Genomic DNA, 18,850 nt, shown 5'->3' with positions numbered 1-18,850 from the left:
CCACAAGTCAGCTTATCCCTTACCTCAATCAAAATTGATCTGCCCACTATTCCTCTTGTTCTGGTCTTGGTGAAAATTGATGTGATGTGATCTTTAGGTTCCTGCTGGTAGATGGCAGTTTGTTTGTTTAACACCAGGGTGAGGAAAATCTGCCCCAAGGTGTTGATTCCAGTCAGTGTAACTTCCTAAGTGCTGTCATGTTGTTCATTCTATCTGTTATCCCAACTGTCTTCCACTAACCACTACCCACCAGCTCCTTCAAGTGCCCCAAGGAAGCAGTGTGGAGGGACAGAAAGTGCTAAGAACTCAAGGAGCAGACCCTCTGCTTTCCAGCAGTCCCTCTGCTTTCTGTCTCTGTTCCTTCTCCCTGGCAGGGCCATGGTGGCATTTCCTAGCAGAAGAATCACACATTGTAACAGAAACCATCCTGTCAGACATGGAGCAAATGAGAGGTGCAGGAGTGCACAGGTGCATCGAATCTCAGGCTCACCAAAATCAAGCCCAGTCTGCCTTGCAGTGCCCTGACAATTCCACGGAGACCTTGTCCCATTGGATTCAAAATTACTCCTATTACCCATCATTCATTGCCTCTGAAGAGAGGCTTTTTTCTTTTTATTTTATTTTATTTTTTTCAAGAAGGAAAGCAGCTTTATTAGGAAGGCTGACAGGATTGTCTTAGGAATTTGAGGATTTCTGACATCCTGCAATACTTCAGTCCATTTACATGCACCTCTTCTTTCTTCAGACCAGGAGCTTCAGCCTGGAATGGCTTTTTTCTTTTTAGGAGGGACTCAGGGTGGGGATTTCAAGTGCCTGGCAGGCTGGTGAATGTTTAAGTGTATGTAATATTTTTGCAAATCTTTGTCCCTATTTAAAACTATATATTTTTTATTTATTTAACAGACAGAGTTAGACAGTGAGAGAGAGAGAGACAGAGAGAAAGGTCTTCCTTCCATTGGTTCACCCCAGAAATGGCTGCTACGGCCGGCGCTACGCCAATCTGAAGCCAGGAGCCAGGTGCTTCTTCCTGGTTTCCCATGCCGGTGCAGGGCCCAAGCACTTGGGCCATCCTCCACTGCCTTCCCAACCACAGCAGAGAGCTGGACTGGAAGAGGAGCAACTGGGACTAGAACCCGGCACCCATATGGGATGCCGGCCCTGCAGGCAGAGGATTAACCTAGTGAGCCACGGCACCGGCCCCTCAAACTGTATTTTTTTTTAAGTTTTATTTTATTTGTTTGAAATGCCAAATTAAAGAAGAGAGAGGAATAAATAGCTAGATCTTCCATCCACTCGTTCACTGCCCAAATGGCTGCAATGGCCAGAGTTGGGTCAGGCCGCAGCCAGGAGCCAGGAGCCAGGAACTTCTGGATCTCCCATGTGGGTATAGGAGCCCAAGGACTTGGGCCATCTTCTACTGCTTTCTAGGCACATTAGCAGGGAGCTGGATAGGAAGTAGAGTAGGGCTGGCACCACGGCTCACTAGGCTAATCCTCCACCTGCGGTGCCGGCACACCGGGTTCTAGTCCCAGTTGGGGCATCGGATTCTGTCCCAGGTGCTCCTCTTCCAGTCCAGCTCTCTGCTGTGGCCCGAGAAGGCAGTGGAGGATGGCCCAGGTGCTTGGGCCCTGCACCTGCATGGGAGACCAGGAGGAAGCACCTGGCTCCTGGCTCCAGATCGGCGCAGCACGCAGGCCATAGCAGTCACTTGGGGGGGTGGGGGTGTGAACCAACGGAAAAAGGAAGACCTTTCTCTTTCTCTCTCTCTCTCACTAACTCTGCCTGTCAAAAAAAAAAAAAAAAAGGAGTAGAGGAGCCAGGACTCTAAGCAGCACCCATTGGGATGCCAGCGTTGAAGGTGGCAGACTAACCTATTAAGCCACAATGCCAGCCCCAACTTTTAAATATTTATTTTTATATATTTGAAGGGCAGAGAGACACGTACTCAGAGACAAAGGTAGAGAGATATCCCACCCACAGGCTCAGTCCCCAAATGCCTGCAACAGCCAGGGCTGGGACAGGCTGAAGCTAGAGGTCCGGAACTCTAACTAATTCTACCACACGGGTGACAGGGACACAAGTACTTGAGCCATCACTGCTGAATTCCAGGATGCACGTGAGCAGGAAACTGGAATTGGAAGACAGGTCAGGATTTGAGTCCAAGCAATCTGCCATAGGATGTAGGTGTCCCAAGAAGTGTCTTAACCAATATGCCAAATGCCTGCTCCTCAGACAGTAATTTTTATGTAGTCTCCCTCACTCTTACTTTCAGAGTACCCAGCTTCAGTCCAGAGAGTCAGCTGTGGGTATGGTGGGCACAAATGGCATTTCAGGACTTCAGCAGGTACCCCTGCAGGTTCTCTGTGGCAATGTCCCCTTGTTTAGTGGCAGAGACTGAAACTGCTGCTCTGGGTCACTGGGTTTTCTCATTGATGAGGTCAGCATCTCCTAACCTCTCATTTCCTATTTTATTCTAACTCCAGTTCTTGATAGTGAAACAGAAGCACAATCAAATTCCCCAATTTGACAGATTAGGACAATTCAGATTCCAGCCTCTTGACCTGCTAAAGAGTCAATCCACAGTGCAAACATGAGATTGACATAAGTAATTTAAAATAGTCTGGGTTCAATCTACATATGTACAAGCAGGCATTGGACCCAGCAATTAAGATGCTGCTCTTGGGATGCCTCCATACCACACAGGAGTGCCTGGGCTAAGCTCCAGCTACTCTCCATCCTAGCAGATGAAAACTCAAGTACTCGTATCCCTGCCATTCACAGGGGAGAACCAGACTGAGTTTTGGCTCCTGGCTGTTCAGACATTGGGAAGTGATAGAAGATCTTCCTCTCTGTGTGTCCTTTTCTCTGTCATCATGCTTTTCAAATAAAATAATAAATCATGTTTTTGAAAAAGAAATAGGTTAACTGATTTTAATAATACATTTTACCTAGTCTAATATGTCCAAATATTGCCATTTCTTTTTTTTAATACCTGAGGCTGGGTACTCTATTTTTAAAAATTATTTTAAAACTTTTTTGAAAGGAAGAGTAAGAGAGAGAGAGGGTGAACCAGAGACAGAGAGAAATCTTCTATCCAAGGTTCACTCCCCAGACTGTCTCAATGGACAGACTGGACTAGACAGAAGCCAGGAGCCAGGAGCTTCATCTGGGTTTCCTACATGGGTGGCAGGGGCACAAGCACTAGGGACATCTGCTGCTGCCTTCCCAGGCGCATTAATAGGAAGTTGGACTAGAAGCGGAACTGGTACTCAGATGGGATGCCGCCACCCCAGCTGGCAGCTTAAGCCTCTCTGCCATTAGACTAGCCCCAAATATGACCATTTAAACATGGAATCAATATAAAAACTTTTGAGATTTTATATTCTTCCGTAATACTCAGTTTTTGAAATCCTGTGTGTGTCTTATACCCATAGTACATCTGTATTTGGACTAGCCACATTGCAGGTAATCCAGAGTCACATGTGGCCTAGTGGCTACCTCATGGAACAGTTAATTGTAGAAGCAGCATGGCATGGTGTTGGAGGTCACCCAGCCTGACTCATTAATATTGGAACTAAAAGAAATAAAGAAAAATCGATACATTTCCTTGTTATACACTAATTAGTGGATGAGATATGATTAGAATGCAAGGGTCTTCCCCATAACTCCTGGTTTTATTACAAAGCTGACTGGCTGCAAAGCTGAACTAGAACTTGGGACTCCCTCTGCTCTGAGGCTCTTTTCTACAGGCAGTGCCTCTCTACCTGTATTACCTTTCTCATACTTAATATAAAGTCACGGGAAACAATCCGGCTGCAAACCAAGAACAGAGTCCTGCTGAGTTCCTCCATATCCTTCCACAGAGATGATACTTTACACTTGTCACGCTTGTCCCCAGAAACCTGTGATATCAACAAGCCATTTTGAAAAACTCTGATTCTCATACGGTGTCCAACACAATCTCATTGGAAGGTTTTGCAAAATTCAAACAAAGGTTCCCTACCCCAGAACATTGGTTTGTTTATAAGTGTATTCAAGTAGATTGCTAGTTTTTAAAATGGTTCCCAACATTCTAATGTGTAACCCAACTCACAAGACCTCACGTTGTCAGAGCCACTGAGTCCCCTGATGGCAGGCAGGGCGAACCCAAGTCAGGAGCTTGACAAATCAGCAGGAGGCTGTCTTTTTTTTTTTTTTTTTACAGATTGCCATTGGTTCGCCCTCCAATCTGAAGGCAGGAGCCAGGTACTGGGGCGCAGGGCCCAAGCACTTGGGCCATCCTCCACTGCACTCCTGGGCCATAGCAGAGAGCTGGCCTGGAAGAGGGGCAAATGGGACAGAATCCGGTGCCCCAACCGGGACTAGAACCTGGTGTGCCGGCGCCGCAAGGCAGAGGATCAGCCTACTGAGCCGCGGCGCCAGCAGGAGGCTGTCTTAAGCCCCACAGGAAAGGATGCCCTGAGCACCTCCCAGGGCGGGGCTACCTGGCTTCCTTTTCCTCTGAGCTCTATATCTGCTCCCAAGGACACCTTTAGCTTCATTTCCTGCTCTTGCAGCCTCACCTGTGGTACTGCCAGAGCCAGCGGAGCAGGCAGGAATGCAGTGCGCAGGACTCTTGCTGGTGGCCTTGGCTGCCTGTGTGGCTCTTCAACCCTCAGAAGGTGAGTGGGGCACTGGCCATCAGGCCTCCAGTGGCTGGGAGGACTCCCAAATCAGTCTTGAAAGAGTGGGTTGGGGCAGAGCTCTTTATGTCTTCAGACAGTTATTTTCAATGATTTCTGATTACCTACAAGACAATGGCATACATTTAAATTCTAGATCTCTGAGGAATTTCAGGAAGGCACCTCATTATAAGAGATAATTTGTTGGGGCTGGCGCTGTAGTGTAGTGGGTAAAGCCACCATCTGCAGCGCCGGCATCCTATATGGGCTCCAGTTCGAGTCCTGCTGCTCCACTTCTGTTCAGCTCTGTGTTGTGGCCTGGGAAAGCAGTAGAAGATGACCCAAGTCCTTGGGCCCCTGCACCCATGTGGGAGACCCAGAGAAGCTCTTGGCTCCTGGTCTGTTGTGGCCATTTGGAGACTGAACCAGTGGATGGAAGATCTCTCCCTGCCTCTGCCTCTAACTCTGACTTTTAAATAGATAGATAGATAGATAATTTGTCAATTGGAAAATGAGGTCCTTCCACATAAGTGCAACTTGAAGTGGCATTTCCTCTTCTATGACAGAATCTTAGAAAGTGGGCAGCCAGAGGTTTACATAAAGCCCATTATTTAGATGCATCCCCCTTCCCCAACCTGCTAAATGTCTGAACACAAGTGTATGCTTCTTTGGGGAACAGAGACGGGACCAAGGGGTACTGATTGGGTAAGCTGAAGATTTTCCCAGCAGAATCAGCCCTGTGGATACAGAAATCTGAAGCTTCAGTTTGATCTTTAGAAATGGGAGCAGGATTAAAGAGATTAAACATACACATTAGATCTGAGAGAATTTAAATCGTGAGTTTCTAGCATGCAACTGGGAGACTGTAACTGAATCTGCACTGCACAGACTCTGCTCTACAGCAGCACTCACTACTGCATTAGGGAAACCCTGAATGGAGGTGCTCAACAATACTGGGCTGATGCCATCTTTTCTTGTGTTCTACCCTGAATAGATCTCTAAGTGCAGAGGCAGAATATAAATTTCATTTGGTCTACTTTTTTAAGAAATTGAGCTATCATTTAAAACAGAGATTTCACACGCACACACTCATATGGACACATACAAATTGGACGTTAAAACCTCTATCTAAAAATCTAATTTGGCAACCACGGTTCATGTACACTAGCAGGAACTGGTCAGAGTGGACTAGCATCAGTCTTTTTTCTGAAGATTGCTGTCTCGTATTAATTGCTTGATCTCTGCAGCTTTAGTGACTCCAATATGGTGCTCCAAGATACTGGGCTTAAGCAAAGGGAGAAAATATGGAGAACTTCCTCTTACTTTCTATCACTTTATCTTATCAGGACAAATACAAAAGTGTGTCATTTTCTATTTCCTGTAATTGTTTTTTTTTCTGAAAAATTTAACATTGAAATTGAAAAAAAAAGATTTATTTTATTTATTTGAAAGGCAGAGTGAGAGAAAGACAGAGAGGAAGAGACAGAGAGGTCTTCTATCTGCTGGTTCACTTCCTAGATTGCGACAACTGCTGGGCATGGGCTTGGCTGAAGCCGGGAGCTAGAAGCTTCATACAGGTCTCCCATGGAGGTGCAGGGGCCTAAGTACTTGAGCCACCTTCCATTGCTTTCCCGGGCACATTAGCAGGGAGCCGGATGGAAAGTGGAGTAGCCAGGACTTGATCCAGCACCCAAATGGGATGCCAATATCTCAGGTGGTGACTTTACCCACTGTGCCACCTACCATTGAAGTTTTAGGGATCACTTTCACTGTTTCTCAAAGGTCTGTGAACTAAAGCTTTATACCTAGTTTTTGAAACTACCAACTATTTTTTTAATAAATCTTTAAAATTAAAGGTGTTTCTCCTGCCAGCTTTCTATTTCTAGCTGTCCTAATAGCAGCAGTAGTACCCGCAACTGCTGCCCTCCTGCAGAAAAGGGAGGAGCAGGCACAGGGCACAGATGGGACAGAGGAGGCTGTGCTACACCCAGGACCAAACTTCACATGGGACAGAGCCCTGGAAGGACAGCAAATGCAGAGGTGCTTGAAAAAGCACTCTGGTGATAAAGGGAGCTGAGACCCAGTAGGAGCCTTTGGTGCAGTCTAGGGCTTTAGTCTGGGCCACAGGAAAATCACATTTTCAGAAAAGCCCCAACTCTTTGCATTTAAACATAGTGATTTGGGTTGGAACACAAGAGGGTAGTTCTCAGTCATGGAACTGAGGGGGCAACACCACTGCTTCCCACAGCAACCTCCCAAAGTGTCTGTGTGCCAGGTGCCCTGTGAGCTGGTGATTCAGGCTCCAGGTATCGGCCGAAGACCAGGTAAGGAGGGGGTGGGGAGGACTCAAAGACGCAGGGAAGGAGACAGGCAGTTCTTGCAGGCGGAGGGGACAGGGAAGTAGTTTGTGCTAGTTTGGGACTTTGGGAAACACATTTTGTGGTTTCAGGTAGAAAGCTGTTCCATTATCTTCACTGTGTCTTAAATGGCACCCCAAACCACTCTGCATAAATGAGGAAGCAGCAGACTCTATTCACAATTAAAAGACTTGGAGTCCTCCCAAAGGTAGGGCATACTCCACATCTGCTGATGTGGAGGCTGCCTCAGAGAACTCAGCACTGAGTACACAAACATGTCTACCACGCTGTTCCAGTGTCCCTAGGCTGGATTCTTTGAATCTACAACTTTGAGCCTGGCTGTTTCTATTTTATTTTTTATTGTTTTTTTTTTTTTTTTTTTTTTTTTTTAAACAGGCTTATTTCACTTTATTTTTCTTGTGTAAAACCCTATGTTGCAGCCACTGTTACAGCTTGGGTCCACTGCACAGACACCCAGGTCAGTGAATTCCTTATAGGGAGACTTGGTAAAGACAGTCTCTTTCCAGAGGTTGGGGGTCAGATCGCCATAGGTCTTGGAGGTGGCATCAAAGGTGGCCCTGACAAAGTTGCCCAGGGTGGCAGTGCTGTCACTGGCTGTGCTATAGCAACCATCAGTACCAGTCATCAGTACTAGCTTCTTGGCTACAGGGGCCAAGATGATGTCAGTGCCCCAAGGTGGGGGGCAGGAAGGACACCACCAACACAAAACCACAGGGTTGGGTCACCTTGTAAGGCACTGGGTGGGGCTGGTCGGTCTTGTTTTCCTAATAGCCTCTCTGAACAGGCAGAATTGAGAGCTTGGCCAGGATCATGACCTCTTGGATGGTGGTGACTATTTCCTTTGAGCACTTCACATGCAGGCTGATATGGCCACTATAGTCCCTGATGGCAACAAATTCCTTTCCTGGTCCGCTGGAGAGCACGTGTCTGCATTTGCACCATAATCATCTTCAAAAATCTTATGCTTGAGGAATGCCCCCAGGGAAGTCAAGGACAGGGAGAAAAGGCAGCTCTCCTCCAGGGACTTGTTCTTCTTGTCTTGACCAGGCAGACCAGTTGTTGAGAGGGAGCCACCTTGTCCGCTGCCTCGCTTCTGTGAGCTCAGCAGCCCTGATTCTGTCCACTGCTGCAGCCCTGGATGCCACTCGGCCTCCCACTCCAGGGCCCCCGGCCCCCAGGCTGTCCTGGTGCTCCAGCTTCACCTGCCATTTGGTGTTTTTTGTTTGTTTGTTTGTTTGTTTGTTTTTGTTTGTTTGTTTGTTTTTTTGACAGGCAGAGGGAACAGTGAGAGAGAGAGAGACAGAGAAAGGTCTTCCTTTTGCCGCCGGTTCACCCTCCAATGGCCGCCGCGGCTGGCGCACCGCCGTGATCCAATGGCAGGAGCCAGGTGCTTTTCCTGGTCTCCCATGGGGTGCAGGGCCCAAGTACTTGGGCCATCCTCCACTGCCTTCCCGGGCCACAGCAGAGAGCTGGCCTGGAAGAGGGGCAACCGGGACAGAATCCGGCGCCCCGACCGGTACTAGAACCCGGTGTGCCGGCACCGCAAGGTGGAGGATTAGCCTAGTGAGCCGCGGCGCCGGCCTTGGCTGTTTTCAATTGTACATTCAGATTAAGGTTCTGCCTGTGCCCAGCAGATACAAGTCAGGAGATTTTGCTACGCTGGCTCCCAAACAGTCTTCCTGATAATGATCTATAGGAAGGGTATGGGAAAGTTCCCGTCACTCTCTGAAGACTCACAGGAATGAGCTGACATGACACTTTAAACAGAAGACTGAAACACAAATTTATCAATGTGCAAAGAGGCAGCATCACAGCACCCAGGAAAACCACACGACTGTGATTACCCAGCAACCCAGTGCAGCTCAGAAGCTCACATGCCCTTTTTCTACAGCAGAGAGGGAGAATGGACACTGCAGACATTTCTGAGGGGTTGTAAGTGTCTATTAGGGGAATGAGTAAAAAGGACAGATACTATAGACACAGTTAGCTTTCCACATGATTCCCTGGAATTTGAATGGGTCTGAGGGACAGACTTTGTCTTGCAGTGGGCATCTATTCAGTTGCAGTTACTTTCCTTACTCTTCTTTTCCAACAGAGAAGATGAGATTTCAGGGTGGAGATGGAAGGCAACTGTGTTCCCTTGTCCAGTCTGGTATTAATAGACAAAGGAATTCCAGAGAGAAGGGGGAGATCTGACCTAAATAATAATTGGCCTTCCTTCAGTTTCTGTCCAGGTGTTCCCCAAAATTAACATACTACATCTTTATCCCCGAATTCTATAAAACTGTTAAACTACTTAGATTCTAGTATCAAAAGCCAGTCATCACACCTATGATAAAAGACAAACTTTCAGCTGTCCTAAATTTAATTACAAGGGCCAGAAAATGGAATATTGGAGATATAAGGGAGCTAATCAGCTAACAGTTTTGGCTAAACCACCACCAACAACAAATACAATTCCACGTTCCGGAATGTACACCAAACCCCAGGCCTCTGACCTGCTGGGCATCAAAACGCCCTCTTCACACCCACACCAATCCAGAAGCAACAAGTACTCTACATAAGAACTACTCTCCTATTCCAAAGCTTCCTTCCTATTTGCATTATTCTGCCCTTTTTATCTATAGCAACACAAACAGTTTATGTCTCATGTTTCCTTCATGAAACTGTAATTATAAAAATGCTCTTTGGTCTGGGTCCAGTGAACACATTTCCAACTGCTCTCTAAGCTTGCAGCTAAGTTGCGGAAACCTGTCCTGGGACCCAGCCTTTTTCTTACTAGCATCTCTAACAGTTCAATAAACCCTTTATTTCAAAGATGGCTCAGTTTCAAGACTTTAGGTTAAACATTTATAATGTTGTATAGGAGCCAGGAGCTTCTTCCGGGTTTCCCATGCGGGTGCAGGGTCCCAAGGACTTGGGCCATCTTCTACTGCATTTCCAGGCCATAGCAGAGAGCTGCATTGGAAGTGGAGCAGCCAGGTCTCGAACTGGCATCCTTATGGGATGCCGGCACTGCAGATGGTGGCTCAACCTACTATGCCACAGCACCAGCCCCAACTGTTTTAATTTTTAAATTGTGTATTGAACTTAGAATGGGTTAGCCAGTGTTTTAGGCATCTTCAAAGGAGAAAGGCTGTTGTTTGCTGCACAGAAATTGAGAAGAGATAAAAATAACTATTTTCCTAGAGAACCAAACAGTATCTGCTCTCAAGTATCACAACTTTAAAAGTTCAGCAAGAGTAAGATTGTGTACAAGAGCAACACGAAATAACCAATTTCATTCTTACCCATCTAAGATAGCTCACTCACAATATAATAAAACCATAAAGTACCTAGAAATAGATTGAAGATATACACTATTATTTTATCAGATTCTTCTAAAGGTATTGAAGAATACAAAAAATCTGAATATTTAATGAGATTATTCCAATTTATGGATAGGAAAATATTTTTCAGATGCTAAACATAAATATAGTGTATTTCCAACTACAAATTCAAAGAACTTTGGCAAACTTAAGCTGATCCTAAAATATTTATGAAGAATAAGTTGGATGGGGAGATTTATTCTATCAAGTATCAAAATTTATTTAAAAGTGTCTTAATTGAAACTGTGGAATTGAATACAGATCGATAAATAGAACTTGAAAGAGAATAGAGAATGCCCAGAAGTAGACCCAGGTATAGATAGAAACCCGAAGATTTAATGACTACCCACACACATCAGTGAGATAGGCTGGTTCTTGTGGGGGAAAGAAAGCAATCCCATTAGCAAAAGACCTCACTGCTGATACAGAAGGGAGAACATATTATTGAGTAAGCTTTAACAGATTTATTTATTTATTTATTTTTTAATGCCCTTTTTTTTTTTTTTTTTTTTTTTTTGACAGGCAGAGTGGACAGTGAGAGAGAGAGACAGAGAGAAAGGTCTTCCTTTTGCCGTTGGTTCACCCTCCAATGGCTGCCACGGCTGGTGAGCTGCGGCCGGCGCACCGCGCTGACCCGATGGCAGGAGCCAGGTACTTCTCCTGGTCTCCCATGGGGTGCAGGGCCCAAGCACTTGGGCCATCCTCCACTGCACTCCCTGGCCACAGCAGAGAGCTGGCCTGGAAGAGGGGCAACCGGGACAGAATCTGGCGCCCCGACCGGGTCTAGAACCCGGTGTGCCGGCGCCGCAAAGGGGAAGGATTAGCCTAGTGAGCCGCGGCGCCGGCCGCTTTAACAGATTTATAAGCACGTTAAGTAACACACAAGATACGATGTTAGAACAAAACTCTATACACCATGGCAGAAACATCAGAAGAAAGAATAATTTCTCCTCTCAAGAGACAAAGAGTTACACCTCGTGACATTCCCTGAACATCTTGAGAGAGACTGAGCCAAGGCCAGAGATATTTAAAAAATTTATCTAGAGGCTGTTTGTCCCTTGACTGTGGATATATAGCTATTGCCATAAAAATCGGAGACTGTACTTAATCTCCAGAGAAGTTTACCTCCATTCCAAAAATAACCACTCAGATTCACTGCGTCTCTAATGGAATTTTCAAGGAAGGGAGAAGGAGAAAAGTGGCCTCATTACCTTTGATAAATGGAGAAAACATTTCATTTACCCTTATAGTTTTGTGGGGTTTTTTTTCTTTTTTTTTTTTTTTTTTACAGTCAGAGTGGACAGGGAGCGAGAGAGAGACAGAGAGAAAGGTCTTCCTTTTGCCGCCGGTTCACCCTCCAATGGCCACCGTGGCCAGCGCGCTGCGGCCAGCGCACCGCACTGATCCTAAGGCAGGAGCCAGGTGCCTCTCCTGGTCTCCCATGGGGTGCAGGGCCCAAGCACTTGGGCCAACCTCCACTGCACTCCCTGGCCACAGCAGAGAGCTGGCCTGGAAGAGGGGCAACCGGGACAGAATCTGGTGCCCCGACCGGGACTAGAACCCGATGTGCTGGCGCTGCAAGGCGGAGGATTAGCCTATTGAGCCACGGTGCTGGCCATACCCTTATAGTTTTGAGACAGTAAATATCCTAACAAAAATTTTTTTCTGACTCACAATATGCATAAAGTGAAATCCAAATGTCAAAAGCAAAGCTTTAAAAATCAAAATGTTATCTTTATAACTTCTGGCTATGGAAGGATTTGCAAACATAGAGATAAGTAGCAAACCATGAGAAAAAACTTAAAGTTAAGCTACTGAGGAGCAAGCATTTAGCCTAGCAGTCAAGACACCTATGTTCCACATTGGAGCACCTGGATTTGATTCCAAGCTTTTGGATCCTGATTCTAGTTTCCTTCAAACGCAGATCTTGCCAGGCAACTGTGAACCTTGTGGGTTCCTGCCACCCACATGGGAGACCTGAATAGTGTTCCTGGTTCCCAGTTGTGATCCTAGCCCAGCCCTAGGTGTTGTGAGCATGTAGGGAGTGAACAAGTGGATAGGAGCACTGTTTCTCTGCCTCCTCTCCAAATAAATAAGTAAAACTTTATTTATTTATGTATTTATTTTAAAGACCTGATTTCAATCTTTTTTTAAAAAAATTTATTTGAAAGGCAGAGTTAAAGTAGAGGCAGAGGCAGAGAGAGAAAGAGAGAGAGATCTTTCATCTGCTTGTTCACTCCCCAGATGGCTGCAATGGCCGGAGCTGTGTCGACCCAAAGTCAGAAGCCAAGAGCTTCTTCCAGATTTCCCATGCAGGTGCAGGGGCCCAATGAGCCATCTTCTACTGCTTTCTCAGGCCATACCAGAGAGTAGGATCAGAAGTGGAGCAGCCGGGACTCGAACCAGCGCCCATACGGGATGCCGGCACTGCAGGCGGTGGCTTTACCTGCTTTGCCACAGTACCGGCCCCCAGTAACTAAAACTTTAAAAACAAAATCTTTGAAGTGGACAAAAAATGTTTTCTGATTGCTGACAAAAGATTTAAAAACAAAATACCCTGAGTTCCAATAAATAAATAAGAAAAAACTAACAAAAATAGAATTTGGCAATTCAAAGAATAATTTTTGAAAAGATTTACTTATTTATTTGAAAATCAGAATTACAGCATGAAAGGGAGAGACAGAGAGAGATCTTCCATCCACTGGTTCACAACCCAGATGGCCAAAACAACAAGGGCTGGGCCAGGTCAAAGCCAGGAGCCAGGTGTTTCATCAGAGTCTCTCACGTGCAGGGGTCTCTCGTGCAGGGGCTCTAGCATTTGGGCCATCCTCCACTGCTTTCCCCTGGCACATTAGCAGTGAGCTGACTGGAAGTGTAGTCAGTGTAGGTCTCCCCAATGGGTGACAGGGACCTAAATACTTGAGCCATACCTGCTGCCTCCCAGAATGTGTATTAGCAGGAAACTGGAACTAGCAATAGAGATTGGACTTGAACCTAGGTGCTCATATATGGGATGTAGGAGTCCCAACTGGCATCTTAACTGCTAGGCCAAACACCTGCCCCTAAATTCACCACTTAAAAGAAGAAAATTCAGATGTTCAATATATTCACAGAATTGTACAATATTCACAACTATTTAACTGCAACATATTTTAATCACACCAAAAGTCATCCCATATCTTTTGTGATTTATTTTACTTATTTGAAAGTCAGAGTTACAAAAGAGAGGGAAAGAGAGAGATAGAGAAAAAAAGAAAAAGAGAGCGAGAGCCGGCACTGTTGTGCAGCGGGTTAATGCCCTGGCCTGAAGCGCCAGCAACCCATATGGGCGCTGGTTTGAGACCGAGCTGCTCCTCTTCTGATCCAGCTCTCTGCTATGGCCTGGGAAAGCAGTAGAACATGGCCCAAGTCCTTGGGCCCCTGCACCCACGTGGGAGATCTGGAAGAAGCTCCTGGTTCCTGGCTTCAGATTGGTACAGCTCCAGCCGTTGCGGTCACCTGGGAAGTGAACCATCGGATGAAAGACCTCTTTTTCTCTCTCTACCTCTCCTCTCTGTGTAACTCTGACTTTCAAATAAATAAATAAATCTTTTAAAAAAAGAAAGAGAGAGAGATATCTTCCCTCCCATGGTTCACTACCCAAAGGGCTACAATGGCCAGGACTGGGCCATGCCTAATCCAAGAGCCTGTAACTCCATCCTGGCTTCCTACGTGGGTGGCAGGGGCCCAAGTACTTGGGCCATCCTCTGTTGCTTTCCCAGTCAAATTAGCAGTAATATGGACCAGAAGCAGAGCAGCCAGGACTTGAACTGGCACAGTGAAATGGGATGCTAACATTATAATCCGCAGTTCCCTGGCTACACCAGAATGCCAGAACCTCTTTGGATATTTTTTAATTTCTCTTTTTGATTTCTTCTTTGACCCAGTGGTAGTTCAAGAGTGTATTTTTTTTAACTCCCATGTATTTGTGAGTGTTCACATTTTGCTTTTGTTATGGATTTATAGTTTCATTCCATTGTGATCATAAAATATACTTGGAATTGTCTTAATCTTCCCATTTTCTAAAGACTTTGTGTGACACAGAATGTGATCTGTCCTGGACAAAGCTCTGGGTATACCAAAAAGAATGTATATTCTGCTACCCTTGGTTGAATGGTCTGTACAGATCAGTTACTTGGCTGGCTCATAGTCTAGTTCAAGTATGCTGCTTCCTTATGTCTCAGTGATCTTATGTCTCAGTGATCTCCATCCATTATACGAAGTAGAGTGCTGACTTCACCTACTAATATTGTTGTATCCATTTTCTGTTACTATAAGAATATAACTGAGGGTAGGTACTTTATAAAGAAAAAAGGTTTATTTGTAAAGCTCACCATTCTAGAGGTTCAAAGGCATGGTGCTAGCTTTGCTCACTCTGGTGAGGGCTTCATGGGAGAAGCCATCGTGGAAGCAGGAGCAGAACAAGACGCAGAGCAGAAATCACATGGTGAGACAGGAAGCCAGAGGTCAGTCAGGGTTCAGGCTTGCTCTTTTATAAGAACCCTCTTATCAGAACTACCTCTGGTTCTACCAGAGTCCTATGACACAATTATTTTGCAATATTCTCTCTCCGTTTTTTAAAAAGATTTGTTTACATATTAGTTTATATGAAAGGCAAAGTAAGAAGAGAGAGAGCCCTCCATTCCACCCACTGGTACACTCCTCAAATGCCCACAAAGGCCAGGGTTAGGCCATTCCAAAGCCATGAGGCAGGAACTCCATCAGTGTGTCCCATGTGGGTGGCAGGAAACCAAGACCTTGGGCCATAATCATCTGCCTCCCAGGTGCACTAGCAGGAAGCTGAATTGGAAGCACAGAGGAGCCAGGGCTCACACCAGGCACTATGATAGGGGGTGTGGGCATCTCAAGCAGCAGCTTAACCTGCTGTAACACAAGACTGCCCCAAGGCACCACACCCAACATCACCACACTAAGCACTAAGTCCCTAACACCTGAGCCCTTGGGGCACCCGCTCAAACCATACTGGGACCATAGCAATTGTACTGCTGCCTGCTTCTCCCTGCAGATCTGTTGGTATTGGATCTTTATATAGCTACTCTGTGTTGGCTGCATGTATGATTACAGTTGTTACATCTTCCTGCTGAATTGGCCCTTTTATCAGTATGTGATGACCTTTTCTGTCTGTGGTGGCTGGGTCTTAGTTTTGTAGACATTTAGTCTCTAAGGTTTGCTAAGGGAATGGTCGTGCACCTGTCCTTACGGCTGTGTGAGTGTGCTAGAAGGACAGAACTCCAGAAGACAATTATACTGGGCCTAAACATGTGGCTCCAGATGTGTCTCCTCTATTGTAGCCCTTGAGGATAGAGGCCTCTTGCTTTACTTGTTTTTTTTTTTTTTTTATTTCCCCAGCGATGAACACTGTGTCCAAAATATTTTAATTGCTCAGTAAATGGTTTTCAAGTAACTGAATTAAGGAATGTTAACAGAAAGTTTGGGTTCCTAGAGAATGAGTCGCATAGTCATTTTAAATTTCATAGAAAGCTCCTTTTCTTCAAGGTGATGAGGCTGTGAGTAGGCCTGGTCTTTCTTTGTGGGCCAGGTGTGGATACAGGGATCTCTCCCTCCCCACACACAGGACAGGAACCTCTATTGCTTACAGCAGCTGCTATGGGGGGCTCTGTTTCTGTTAGCCCCTAATTCAGGGACTGCCCTCTGTTATTGGGAGGCTGCCCCCTGAACCCACGGCTGGTGTTCTTCTGAACTCTTTCTACTCACTATTCCTCTGGTGAAATAAGCAGCACAGGAGAATGTCCTGCACAGGGCCTGCAGGGATTCGCAGACCCGCATTTTAATGTGGGCGCTGTGTTTCCTTCCACTGTGTGCTGCTCTCTCTCCTTGCTTCTGGGTAACAAGAGCCCCCCACCCCGACCTCCTATCCTGGTTGTCGCCCCTTTAATCCATCTTGCTTATCACCGTGAAGTGGAAAGCTGACATTCAAGGCCTCGGTGGTCTGACCTCAGGATTTGTAAAACTGTGTCTCCTATCACTCCCCTTCCTCGTTGCTCACTTTAGACAACGTGTTCCATCTTTCTTCAGATTCTAAATGCGCCTCAGGCTTTCCTGTCTCTGAACCCTCTCTGCACCATGCACTTCCCTTAGTCTGGACAAGTCTTTCTTCACTTCCCTCCACCCTACACATCCTGCCAGGCTCAGCCAAGTCCTTCCCTGCTGGGAAACTCTGAAGTGGGCTCCCAGGACCCCTGGAGTCACCGCTTTCATCTTTGACCAAGTCAGCCTGAAACCCCTTGAGCAGCACTGTGCACAGCTTTTCCATCTCTTTTCTCTGGTTCTGTGACTTTGCCCACATTCATTTCATCTCCCACAAGTGCAGTTTGAGTTCCAGTAAGCAGAAGTGTGTTTTGCCCCAGGTCTGTTTCACAAAGCCCTCAGTAAGGGCTTCTTGCTAAAGTGAATTAAATTCCATTTCTCTGAAACACTAAAGATGAAGGCCATGACAGTTTTCAACAAACTGTAAGATTTGACATTTCCTTTCTTTTCTTCTTTTAGCCATACTGTCTCCTGATTTCAGCTGCTGCACTCAGGTTTTACCACACCTGGCCAAAAGGTTTCTGAAGATGGTTCATACATGTCACCTGCAGAGAGCTGATGGGAACTGTGACTTGGATGCTGTCATGTGAGTGCTTTTTGGCAGGAATATCTGATTCCACACAGTGAACAACACGCAGATAATTTTCCAAACAAGAGAGGGAAGAGTCTGTTCGTTGGGCCCCTGGCTCCCTGGAGTAAATGCACAATCTCTGTTCAGGGATGTCCTGACCCCCACAGTAGCCCTCCAGCCCCTTCAACCAGCACCTTCCCCACAGTGCTGTGACTGGACTAATGCCCTCAGTCACCAGCAAATGCTCACGACCTTCCTAAACAAAACAAGGGAGAGTCTGAGTGGAAAAGCAAACTCCAAGCAGAAGGTGACTCTGTTCATGGTGTTCACTGTAACTCTTTCCAGACAAGTATATGGGTTGCTGTCATTCTTACTCTCTGGAGTGTGGTGACATCTGCACTTGTCACAAAGGTCACATGCAATCCAATCACAAATGCCCTGCTCTGATTTGATTCTGGGGGTTGGTTTGCGGTGAACTCCCTCCACCTCCCACCCCATCCCTAATGAGTTATGGAAACAGTTCTATAGGTGCTCTAAAACCTGAACTGCACGGGTATTTATCAAACCTGGATTCTGACAGCAATGCTGGGAGGAAGGCATCACATATGGAAGAGAGTTGTGCCCGAGTCCTAGGTCACTGGTGCCACATAACTAGAGACTAGCAGAAAAGGGATGTGAACCCAATCTCTTGGTTCTGAACCTACTCCAAGGTCATTCAGTTGAAAGCAGTGGTGGGACTAACCACCAGATGCTCTTCTGAAAATCCACTGTGTTTAGTTAACTCCCTGTCCCACAGGATTGAACACCACTTAGGGCAACTAGTGGTTGTGGGCATTTGGGGAGTGAATCAGCAGTGGGAGATACTCTCTCTCTCTCTCTCTGTTTCTCTGCCTTAAAAAAAAAAATCAGCCCCTAAGAATACAGTATCCAAAAGTGAGGAGCTGCACGTAAGTCATTAAGATTTTATTTTTTCTATTTTCTAATGGTGACATTTTTTTCTTTCCTTCTTAACAGCCTTTATTCAGGTGGCATAAGATTCTGTGTCAATCCAAAGAATCGTACCCTTAATAGGTGGATGAAAGAGCAAGCAGCCAACAAATTTGGTCAACGCATAATTTGTCATGAAAAGAACAGTAAGGAGAGCCTCAAGGGGCACTTCAGTGGAGGATTCTATTACACTTGGCCATAAAAGTTGGCCATAAAACTTCTTACCAGATAGCTGACACCGGAGACCACAAAGATGATTCCTCTGGTGAAAGGGGGAATCTTATCTTCAGATGATCTTTTAAGAGGAGCCATAATTGCTCCCATTTTTTTATTATCAGATTTTCCAAACCTACAGAGAAGTTGAAAAAAAGGTACCATGAACAGTTTTCTGTGTTCCATTCACCTAGAGTCATCATTGCAAATATTATGCCACACTTACTTTCTCTCTTCTTTGTTTCTATGTGTGTATACAGAAAATTTTACAACACATACATACATAGAACTTTTTTGCTAAGCATTTGAAAAGAAGTTGCAAGCATTATGACATTTCACCCTAATTCTTAAGCATTATGATTTAACATCCTTTAAGAAAAAAGACATTTTCTTTTATAACATTATCACTTTTGTACCTAAAAACTACCTATGTCATTAGTGTATACATAATACATATGAGCCATATTCAAATTTTCCTTTTTCCAGAGTACTTCATTTAGTTATTTTTTCAGCTGGGGATCAATCAAGGTTTACACATTGCACCTAATTGTATAATTAAATTGA

At 45.5% G+C, this 18,850-nt stretch overlaps 1 protein-coding gene and 1 long non-coding RNA gene across 2 annotated transcripts in view; one reads left to right on the top strand and one right to left on the bottom strand.

Annotated features, from left to right (window-relative positions):
* The first annotated feature begins 4,473 nt into the window (after positions 1-4,473).
* Positions 4,474-18,488, top strand: LOC138842966 (C-C motif chemokine 28-like). The gene is made up of 3 exons (XM_051853500.2): positions 4,474-4,661; positions 16,975-17,101; positions 18,101-18,488. The coding sequence occupies exons 1-3, from the start codon at positions 4,598-4,600 to the stop codon at positions 18,273-18,275; spliced, it is 366 nt and encodes a 121-aa protein (XP_051709460.1). The 5' UTR covers positions 4,474-4,597; the 3' UTR covers positions 18,276-18,488.
* LOC138845191 (uncharacterized) overlaps positions 18,295-18,850 on the bottom strand; it is a 28,325-nt gene continuing 27,769 nt past the window's right edge. The window contains exon 3 of the long non-coding RNA XR_011382029.1: positions 18,295-18,422. This is a non-coding gene — a long non-coding RNA (uncharacterized lncRNA). The remainder of the gene's footprint in view (positions 18,423-18,850) is intronic.

The sequence above is a fragment of the Oryctolagus cuniculus genome, chromosome 14, assembly GCF_964237555.1.
Source record: "Oryctolagus cuniculus chromosome 14, mOryCun1.1, whole genome shotgun sequence".
Classification (NCBI taxonomy): Eukaryota; Metazoa; Chordata; class Mammalia; order Lagomorpha; family Leporidae; genus Oryctolagus; species Oryctolagus cuniculus.
This window is presented reverse-complemented; position numbering and strand designations above follow the sequence as displayed.